Source organism: Piliocolobus tephrosceles, chromosome 11 (assembly GCF_002776525.5).
Source record: "Piliocolobus tephrosceles isolate RC106 chromosome 11, ASM277652v3, whole genome shotgun sequence".
NCBI lineage: Eukaryota > Metazoa > Chordata > Mammalia > Primates > Cercopithecidae > Piliocolobus > Piliocolobus tephrosceles.
The window spans coordinates 77,127,992-77,139,894 of record NC_045444.1 but is presented as its reverse complement, the minus strand read 5'-3'; the positions used below and the strand labels follow the sequence as shown (position 1 = coordinate 77,139,894).

The 11,903-nt window shown below is 35.2% G+C and overlaps 1 protein-coding gene across 2 annotated transcripts in view; it reads left to right on the top strand.

Moving 5' to 3' along the window:
- Positions 1–11,903, top strand: part of STAT4 (signal transducer and activator of transcription 4) — a 147,490-nt gene that overhangs the window by 89,194 nt on the left and 46,393 nt on the right. For both annotated transcript variants that reach the window (XM_023217763.1, XM_023217773.1), the window contains one exon: positions 11,389–11,487. In XM_023217763.1, the coding sequence (XP_023073531.1) occupies positions 11,389–11,487 (99 nt within the window). The remainder of the gene's footprint in view (positions 1–11,388; positions 11,488–11,903) is intronic.

Sequence of the window (11,903 nt, the reverse complement as noted above, 5' to 3'; positions counted from 1 at the left end):
CTTCTACATATGATGTAGACAATCGGATCCCTAATAAGAGGCATTTCTATAGAAACATAAGAAAAACAAAGGTTAATGTCAGGAGCAATCAGTCTATATACTAGTTTTCTAGATTCTCTGAGGCATTTTCAGATTGCCACTGCAATCCAGATTTTTCTGGATTGTAGTCCAAACCAGGTGTCCAAGTGAACTTTCTGAGAAGTCCAAGCATGAGCAGGCAGATACAAAGGTCGTTAAAATAACAGTTGCTGTTATTTTCTCCTGAGGTTTAAATTGCCTAGCTTCAGTTTGAAAAGCTTTTAAGAAAAGCAGTTTTAATTTCTAGCAATTTCAAGTCAGAAACATGGGAGAAAAAAATTGAAAATATTAGTTTGGAGACATATAGCCGGGAGAAAAATTCAGAATTAAATCTAAATCGTAGCAAATAATAAAAACTGAAAAAGAATAGACAAGGCTAGAATCTGACAACAGGTATGCTATAGTTTCTTTTGAAACATAATTTTTCTCTTTCCAATCCCCCAATTTTACTAAAGACAACATCATAGCAGGAGTAATTTATTTGCACAGTAAGTTTTAGTTTAATTATACTTGATCTGATTGTTTGCATAAAATGCATTGAGGCCGGGTGTGGTGGCTCAAGCCTGTAATCCCAGCACTTTGGGAGGCCGAGACAGGCGAATCACGAGGTCAGGAAATCGAGACCATCCTGACTAACAGGGTGAAACCCTGTCTCTACTAAAAAATACAAAAAACTAGCCAGGTGAGGTGGCGGGCGCCTGTAGTCCTAGCTACTCAGGAGGCTGAGGCAGGAGAATGGCGTAAACCTGGGAGGCGGAGCTTGCAGTGAGCTGAGATCCGGCCACTGCACTCCAGCCTGGGCGACAGAACAAGACTCCGTCTCAAAAAAAAAAAAAAAAAAAAAATGCATTGAGAATAATTATTTGCTATACAGGCTCTTTTTAATATTGGCTTTGGTGGAACTTTTATTTAAAAATAAGGACTCTCAAATTAGACCTTTTAAAAGCCTCAAGCCCAGCCAAGGATTTATCTATGCCTGCAGAAAGTCATATGAATTGGGTGAATTCCTCTCTTCTTGAGGTCCTATGGGGCTCGTGGGCCTGTCAGAAAGTGACAGTCTTTACTTACCACAGGTCAAGAACCCTGTGAAGGACAAGATACAAGACCAGTTTTTCCAAAGGGCTTTTGTGGGCTCTGTACATCAATCCCAATTCCTCAAAGCCATCTGTTCATATCTGAAAATATCATTGCAATCAAAGACTTGGTAAAATAACCAGTGTCTTCAGTGTGTGCTTTTACAGAGAAAAGAGATTATTATTGAACTTATGAAAATAAGTATTGCCATAAATTAAGAATACTCACAAATAGTTTCCAAATTCTGGGAAAAGAAATATGTTTCAAATTTTGCTTATAAGAATATACTTTACTCAGTTGTTAAAAGCTGTAAATAGTTCAAATGGAAAAAAGGTTTTCTTGAATTTGAAAAACAAAAAATAATCAGTAATGTTTTAAACAAAAAAGGTAATAAAATTATGTAAATCTTCTATTAGTTCAGTCTATGCAATTAATTTCTCTTCTGCTTGATATTGGGTCAGCAATTCTCATGAACACATCAGTTCTCCTGGAGAGTCCTGGAGGTTTTCTCTCTATTCCAATGGCACAGTCTACAAAGTTATCAGAAACCTGAATTCAACAGCACCTGTCAGAATCCTGAGCTGACTTTGAACCAATTTTGAAAGGATCAACGTAAAACAATTGTTTGTGGATGACAAAAGTCTTACAACATCCACAGTTAAAGACACAATTGCCAAGGAAATTTGGTTATTTCTGTGGCTTTAACAATTTAACATAATAATTATAATTACAACTGATAACATAGGCATATCATAATCATAAGAATCTCATACAATTTGGAACACATACTAATAACGTACTAATGTAAATATAACCCAAAGAAAGTTAAACACTATTTTATATTTGGGAGTGTTTCTTACATGACTTTAACATATCAAGTAAGCTCAATATGTCTGTCTTGGACTTCTGAAAAGTTAGTTTTAGGACAGAAGACTGAATTTAGAATTTGATTTTGAATTATCAAATATGAAAGGTTTTAAAACTTCATATCACAAATAGGATCACAGGTCACTATAAAATAAGTCATTTATTTAGCCAAAATGATAATTCAAATATTTCAAAAGAGCAGAAAGCTTTACTCTTTGGCAGAAAGGAGACTCACTTTCCCAAACAATAAAATCTAATAAAGATAGCATGAGACCAGCAAAATCTTTCTCTCTCCCATATTTTTTTTAGTTTACTCAAAAGATAAAAATATTTTACTATTTTCTAATATTACACAAAAATCTTGTTTGAAAACAGTAGAGAAAAACTACTTTTTTACCTTTGTATCGTATATTATTAATGCTAAAGCTATTTTTAATATAACCTTATGAATAAATAAACCTTAATCAGTTGAACCATAAGGTAAGATTTTCATAAAGAGTAGACCAATGCTCCAAGAAAACCCTGTGATTCTAACATAAAGGCCTATATTCTGGCCCTACATCAATATGCTTTTTATTTTAATGTTTAATTTATTTAAAAACTTAAAAAGTCCATTTAAATTTTAACTAACTTGCTCACATATAGAATTATTTTATAAGATTAATTTTTCTCAAACCTTTCACAACTTGTTTAAACCTTCAGTTTTCTCCTTTTTACTTGTCTTTTTTAAATTTTTAAATTTTTTTTTTTTGGAGGTGGAGTCTTGCTCTGTCGCCCAGGCTGGAGTGCTGTGGTGCGATCTGGGCTCACTGCAAGCTCCACTGCGTCCTGGGGTCACACCATTCTCCTGCCTCATCCTCCCAAGTAGCTGGGACTACAGGTGCCTGCCACCACGACTGGCTAATGTTTTTCTATTTTTTCAGTAGAGATGGGGTTTCACCATGTTAGCCAGGATGGTTGCGATCTGCTGACTTCGTGATCCACCCGCCTTGGCTTCCCAGAGTGCTGGGATTACAGGCATAAGCCACTGTGCCCGGCCCAGTTTTCTCCTTTTTTTACTTAAAGCAATCCTTAAACACTTCTTAACTAGACAAAATTAATTTTCCTTTAATAAAAACCACCTTCCCATGCCTTCTTGTAACTTTATGAAAAATACATTTTATCTTTTTATGTACTTTGTATTTAGTAGTTTTAATTATATGTATTAATTGTAATGTTAATTCTTAATAACTAATTTTTAGTGAAAAAATTAGAAGGTAAGCAATTTTAATTATGTACTAGGTACAGAGCCCAGAGCAAAGAACCATGCCTAGAACTAGGCTTCATTGTTTCCTAATGGCTCAAATCTAAGAATATAAGTTTATAGACAGGTTAAGCAAGTGTCGAAACAAAGTTCTGGTTTTTTTTTTTTTTTTTTTTTTTTTTTAAGATAGAATCTTGCTCCGTCACCCAGGCTGGAGTGCAATGGCGTGATCTTGGCTCACTGCAACCTCTGCCTCCTGGGTTCAAGTGATTCTCTTGCCTTAGACTCCTAAGTAGCTGGGATTACAGTCACACACCACCGTGCCCAGCTAATTTTTATATTTTTAGTAGATACAGGGTTTCACCTTGTTGGTCAGGCTGGTCTCGAACTCCTGACCTCATAATCTGCCTGCCTCCGACTCCCAAAGTGCTGGGATTACAGGCGTGAGCCGCACACCCAGCCACAAAGTTCTATGTCTTAAAACACCTATCAGAGACTAATTTAGACCAAATGTCTAAATTCTGAAAACATTGCTATTTTATTTTAGCAATAATTTTAAAACTTTTTTTTTTTTCATCAAAGATTACTAAAATCATGTGAACTTGAAAGGCACTTGGGCTTATTTACTTAATTTATGAGTAAGTCAGTTTGATACCCACACAGACCAGTGAGTTTGACATTGGTGAGGAAAAAGGATAAAAATGATTCAACAGCAGTATTTGTGAGGCAAAGGGAGAGAGGGCTAGTTGGCAACCAGAAGTACACAGTAGGTTGCACATTTCCAATTCAAAAATGTAAATGAAAGCATTTTACTCTGTAAATGGAGACAAATGCTTCATATCCCAGAGACACCCCAAAGAATAAATATCTACATTTGAGAGAACTATGGTTGTAGGTAATTTTAATAAAATAAGAAGTCAAAAAGTTCTTCAATTGGGGTTAGGAGAAGAGCTGGTACAGCAGAGGTGGGACTGTCCTGTTCACATCTTCTTGGCCTTATCGTTTTAGTTTAGTCAAGTAGAAATCCAACTGCCAGTATCCCATCTTTTTTCATCGCTAATGAGAGATGACAAGAGCTGATGTGAAAATACTCCAGTTCCCAAAGTCCTTGAGTAGATAACTCTGTCACATATTCCATACTAACTTCAAGGATTCTCAGCCCATCTTAGCAAATGGCTAATAGCACACCCTTACTGGCTCCCTTCTCTTCCTCATCTCACTTGACTACTCCCATAACTGTTTTGTGGGACCAACTCCCACTTAAGTGACTTGCACTGGAATCCTTGTCTTAAGGTCAGTTTCTGAAGAAACCCAAGCTAGGACAGTTGTTGGTTGTGTCTTTCCTCAGAATTCTATATCCCCTTTGGTCACTATTGTCTCCTGTTTCAGGCGCTCTAGAAAATTCTCCCTTTATTTGACCTGGGACCTATCATTCTCACCCTGCCGTTGCCAGGTCACTGCAATCAGAGCACATCATCTGATAAATCCTTCACAATACAGAAGAAATTTGTTAAATGTGGTATTAACTCTCCAAATGTGTTTACATTTTGAAGAGGACCATTGGGAAAAGAACTCAGGGGTGAATTCCTCATTGTGAAGTTTCAGGCTCCGTGTCGCCTGTATAAAGAAGATTATTTTGAACAGGCCTTCTCACATCCATCACTTCTGACTCTGGAACTTCTTGGACCATTTGGAAGAAAAAGAGCAGATAAACTAGTTACTCTTTAATGACAACTCGAATTTGGAAATTAGGTAGAAAGGCAGTGGAAGGGGAATTTGAAGGAAAGCCAAGAAATTTAGCATAAAGTAGCAAAAAGAACAAATAGCATGTTCATGGATTCTGTGACACTTTTCTCCAGATTTTAACATCTGCACATTTTAACATCTTTAAAATCTCTGAAATAGAATGCATAGTATAATCAATAACACCTCTTAATTGCTGTTGCTATGTGGCAATCACAGCATCGTTGTCATTGCCTATGATGTGAAACTGGGTCAAAGCTATCATGTTGTTGTCACTTCAATTGAATTATGTGCACTGTTGGTGCAACATATGTTGATCTTAATTGCTGTTTAAAATGTCATCAAAATATAGCACTATAATTTAGGATTGAAACAAATAGTTATTATGTATGCAGAAAGGGAAGGGAACAAATCAGCAGGGTACAAATTTGGTATTTGTGAAGCAACCATTTGTCATTAGATGGATGACCCTAAATTTCCAGTTTTCTTGGAAAGCAACAATAAAATGCTCTATAGGATGTAGGAAAGGAAGATGCTCACAAGTAGATAAAGTTATATTATATTTTGTTACTGAAATTCATGCAAAAATAGATTGCCTGTCATACACAAAGCAACAGTGGCAAGAGAAATTGCCAAATTCCTCATAATAGATGAAAGAAATATCAGCACAATAAGACCCTGGAATGAATGATTCATGCATTGCATAGTATTATCATTAAGATGTACAACATCAATTTATCAGAAACATCCTGCTGACTGAACAGAGTACACTTAACTTCCAGCATGATGCAAGGGAGGAAAAATGATAATATGTGTTTAATTAAAGAGGTAATGCTAGGGATGAGGGAGTGGTTTTCCTTGGCAAGACTTAAAATCATACTGCCTATACGAATGGAACTTTAAGGAGTCCAAGATTATGAATTTGGGGTATCAAAAGCAGCATATTGCTCTGATCTTATGTCTTAACTGCTGATTGCTGAAGTCGCCACCATATTTAATTTGTGTAACTGTAAAACAATGTCTAAGAATAATAACTTTATGTGGGCAGAGGATATGAACAGACACTTCTCAAAAGAAGATATTTATACAACCAACAAACATATGAAAAAATGCTCATCATCACTGGTCATTAGAGAGATGCAAATCAAAACCACAATGAGATACCATCTCATGCCAGTTAGAATGGTGATCATTAAAAAGTCAGGAAACAACAGATGCTGGAGAGGATGTGAAGAGATAGGAATGCTTTTACACTGTTGGTGGGAGTGTAAATTAGTTCAACCATTGTGGAAGACAGTATGGCAATTCCTCAAGGATGTGGAACCAGAAATACCACTTGACCCAGCAATCCCATTACTGGGTTTATACCCAAAGGATTATAAATTATTTTACTCTACAGACACATGCACACATGTTTATTGCAGCACTGTTCACAGTAGCAAAGGCTTGGAACCAACCCAAATGCCTATCAATGATAGACTCAATAAAGAAAATGTGGCACATATACACCATGGAATACTATTCAGCCATAAAAAAAGGATGAGTTCCTGTCCTTTGCGGGGACATGGATGAATCTGGAAACCATCATTCTCAGCAAACTAACACAATAACAGAAAACCAAACACCGCATGTTCTCACTCATAAGTGGGAGTTGCACAATGAGAACACATGGACACAGGTAAGGGAACATCACACACCAGGGCCTGTCAGGGGGTGGGGGCCTAGGGAAGGGATAGCATTAGGAGAAATACCTAATGTGGATGACAGGTTGATGGGTACAGCAAACCATTATAGCACATGTATACCTGTGCAACAAACCTGCACATGTATCCCAGAACTTAAAGTATAATAAAAAAAAATTTTTTTTAAAAGAACTTTTTCAAAGGTATTATTAAGAGTGAACCACAATAGTGGATGGATAATGACTATGGTGACAGAAAACTGACTAGAAGTCTTCTGGAATAGACATCTGAGAATCTACCATATATTCTGGTTCTCAATGATTCCATGGACATTTGCCTGAAAAGTTAAATAAGAATCTCATCTATTAGTGATGTGGTTGTTAATCATGATAGTATGACTAGACTATTACAACTCTTTAATGTTTCAGTCAACAAACCATTTAACCATATGTAGAAAAAATATGATTCCTGGTTCTTGTCTGAAACCTTCTACCAAGAAATTTTGGAGAGATCAAGAAAGTGCCAGCATCAAAACTTAAAAAATGAAGACAATAATTATGCACACTCTACAGAAATATGCATTGATGACATTCTTGATGGCCCAGAAGACATTATTTTGTGGAAAAATATGGGTGCCAAAAACTCTAAATTTAAAAGAGATTCAGAAAAATTGAACTCTGAAGTGAAGCAGTTTTAGGAAGACATTAGCCAATTTATTACACATATATTTCCCCTTTAATATATGTACACAATACTGACACATTAGTAAATATATATATGTTGAAATAAGTCAAGAATTTTACCAATAAAGATAAAATAAAAATTCTAATTGATAAAAAGCATTGTGTTATACTTTGTTTTTTTGTTTCAAGGCAAAAAGCATTACTAGAGTTAAAGGTCAGTGCATGGTAATAAAAGATTTCATTGACCACTCATATATAAAAGTCTAAATGTGTATAACAGTAGCACAAGAAGAAAAATTCACAGAGTAGATTTTAACATACGCTTTTCAATAACTGCAAAAATCTATCAGGCAAAGAAAATCAGCAAGGATGCAGAAATTTGAACAAAACAATTAACAAACATGGTTTAATAAACCTGTATGAAACATTTGTACCCAACAACTGCAAAATGCATATTCTTTACAAGCTCACATGAAACATTTGCAAAATGTTAATATACTGGGTCATAAAACAAGTCTCAACAAATTTAAAGTGATTGAAGTCATTCAGAGCATATATTCTGATTAAAATTAAATTATTCTAAAAATCTGTAAAAAAAGATAAATAGAAAATCTCTATGTTTAGAAATTAACCAATACATTTCTAAATAAGTCACCTTAGGACAAAGATGAAATCTTGATGGAAGTTAGATGATTGAAAAGGAGGAAAATTCTATCAATATCCACACAATATATGATTTGTGTATACAGAAAATTCAAAAGAATCTACAGATATAATTTTAGAGTTAATAAGAGATGTTACAAAAGTATTAGAATCAGAGTTTAGCAAGGTTGCTGGATTCAAAATCAATATACAAAAATTAATTATACTTCTATATAACAGCAAAACCAATGAGGAAAAAGGTATTTATTCTAGTATCAAAAAATACCAACTAAATAGAAATAAACCTAGTGAAACATGTATAAGATTGTAATGTTTAATACAGAAACATTAAAGAATACATAAATAGATTAGAATACAAGTATAAAGATGCCAAATCTCCCTAAATCTTACCTAAAGATTTAGTGTCATTCAAATTCTCAACGAGGGTGTGCATGTGTGTGTGTGTGTGACTTGACAAGCTCATTCTAAAATGTATACAGAAATACAAAGAAGACCTATTCTACTTGACATCAAGACTTACTATAAAGTTGTAGTAAAAAACATAAAAAGATGATCTATTGATGAAGCAGAGATAGAACCATAAGATGGAATGGAGTCCAGAAACAAGCCCACCCACAAAGGAACACTTGATTTATGACAGAGCTGGCCCAGCAGAGCAGTGGTAAAAGAATAAGATGTTCAGTAAATGTTATTGGAATTTGGTAGACATATGGAAAAAAATGAAAGAAAACTCTCATTATTAACAAGCTCCCAGTTAATTACAGTCAATGGTGCAAAACCACAAAGAAAAATCTCCATGCCTGCAGCTTACAGAAATATTTATTAAATCATAAGAAGCATAAAGTTTAATAAATGATTTATTAAAATTTAAAACCTCTTCATTGACACTAGAAGATAGGAAAAAGATAAGCCATAGAGTAGAAGGTATTTGCAATAAATTTGCATGAGAAACTGATACACTACCAAAAATGAGCAGTTTCTCTTTCTCTGGCATGCTTCTTCCTTCCTCCCACTAACACACACTTAAGGGTTTGTTTTGTTGTTATTTTGAGGTTCACGTACTTAGTAACTGCTGAAAGGTGAATATGAGTATGTCTTTGATACTTACGAAAATAGAAGTGCTCATTTGTTACTGAATCTATAATAATCAATTTTCCATAAGATGTTTTTGTTCATACATTTAAGTGAGGGACTTAGGAAAAATGCAAAAGGAAAGTGAAAAGATATCCTGGATGAAAACTGCGGTGATTCCTGGCTCTTAACAAAGAAGAAAAAGTGAGTAATTTAACCTCATGAAGTATAGGGGAAACTGAATCTGAAAAGGAAGGTAGAAGAAGTTCAAGTAAGAAAGGAAAATGAAAAAAATGTACAACACAACTGAGAAATGTTGAAAGGTAGTATCTGAATGATTGGCATAGAAATATTCCTGCAATAGTGAGAAAAACAGGCAAATAATGGTAATTCTTGGGTTCTTAGAGGAACTCTAAGAACTCAGAAGGATCCTAACCTTGGATGGCAAGAGTTTTCAAGTTTACATGAATAACGGAGCCACCAAATTAGCCCTAGGGGAAGCCCTTTATTTTTAACAATGGAATAATATTAAAATAAATTGAGAAAGATGAGAAAACATAGCTTTTCTTGGAGAGTTGAATATAGGTTACATTAAAAAAAAATACACGGGAAAATTAACATCAGAAACAAATTCTAACTAGAGAGAATCTGAAATTGTCGACATGCAGAAATGAAAAAATGGTATCCCCACTTCATAAATAGGATCATTTTTATTTCTTTACCTTCTGAGTTTCAGTCAATTTATTTTTGTTTTTTTCATTTGGAGATTTCTGATTTAAAGAGAAAAAAGAGTTTGGAAGACTGTAAAATATGTAAGAGCAGGAATTCAGATAGTTGGTGTTTACTCTGGTTTTACAAATAGAAGTGGTAATTAACATATATCATTTAATAAAACAAATAGAAGTGGTAATTAACATACATCATTTAATAAAATTGTGGCAGTAGTCAAAGTCAAAAAAAAGTTTACAACCAATAGCCTTATTTTTTCCCTAGAAAAATCTTCTAGTTTATATCTGTATAATATATTTTTGATAATTTTCCACGTTGTGGATTTTTGTTTTATTTTTTCTGCTGCTAACCTTTTGGTCATTTCATAAATATTAGCACCAGCTTCAGGGAGGAGGGCTGAGGGAAACTAAATAAATGCATTTTTCTACTGTGCTTCCTGTTAATCCTACCCTGGAAAAAGTCCAGTAACAAAGAAATTTAATATTATTGACTAAAATGATGGTGTTGTTCAGATTACTTCTATACATTAAGGTTAGAAAACTCAGACGCCTACATAGGCCTTGCAGGTAAGGTAAATGAGTGCTTGGGACACTCATTGGTGGGCACAATGGCAACCCTGGGTAGTACATACTTTCTCCAAAGGGATTCCAGTATTTTAATTTGCACAAAGTAACTGATGACTGAATTAGGCTCACAGGCTGCCAGTTTACAGTATCTGCATCATTAACCTTGGTAATAAAAGATGCATATGCTTAGATGTCATAAAAATATAGTTGCTGAAACAATGTATGATATAGTTTCACTCTAGTGTACTAATGCAGTTACGAGCTAGTTGACACAAACAGTACCAAATAGGGACAGAAACAAATGCTTTAAGCAAACCATGACACATAATTAACAAGTGAAAATTTGAGACCATCTGGTTCATGATAATTTATAGGAAAGTAACTTTTATGTAAAACCTGCCCGAACTTTGGGAAGCTGAGGCAGATGGATCACCTGAGTTTGGGAGTTCGAGACCAGCCTGACCAACACGGAGAAACCCCGTCTCTACTAAAAATACAAAATTAGCTGGGCATAGTGGTGCATCCCTGTAGTCCCAGCTACTCGGAAGCCTGAGGCAGGAGAATAGCTTGAACCTGGGAGGTGGAGGCTACAGTGAACTGAGATTGCGCCATTGCACTCCAGCCTGGGCAACAAGAGTGAAACTCCGTCTCAAAAAAAAAAAAAAAAAAAAAAAACCTGCCCAAAACTTAAAGTAAACTGACCCTCCTAAGTGTGTGTTCAGATCTTTCCTCAACAGGTGCTCAAGAACCATTTTTCATTGTTGCAAGTTATTTTTGAGGACAAAGAGATAAATATGCTCTCTTTAGGGGTCTATGTTTATAATACGAGTTTCTGTAACTTTCTAATGGAACAGATTATTGGAACAAATCCCAAATAATTTCACATATTAAATTGGGAGATTGTTGTTGTTTTTCAAGAGGTGATATTTTCTTATGATGCATATATTTAAGCTTTACGTTAGTTATATTTGCTCATTGCTTTTTTTCAGGGAAAATTTCATGGAAATCCAATGCATGTAGCTGTGGTTATTTCAAACTGTTTAAGGGAAGAGAGGAGAATATTGGCTGCAGCCAACATGCCTGTCCAGGTAATATTTTCTGACCTTGTGATCTTGTTATCACCTTGAACTCAATTTTTCTGAAACAGAAATTCTTATCTTTGGCAGGGTACAGTGTCTCACACCTGTAATCCCAACACTTTGGGAGGCCAAGGTGGGAGGATCATTTGAAGCCTAGAGTTTGAGAGCAGCCTGGCCAATGTAGCAAGACCCTGTATCAAAAAAAAAAATTTAAAAATTAGCTGGATATGGTGGCACATGCCTATAGTCCCAGCTCTGTGGGGACTGAGATAGGAGGATCACTTGAGCCCAGCAGTTCAAGGTTGCAGTGAGCTATGTTCACACCATGGACTCCAACCTGGGTGACAGAGCAAGACTCTGTGTCTTTAAAACAAAAGAAAGGAAGGAAGGAAGGAAGGAAGGAAGGAAGGAAGGAAGGAAGGAAG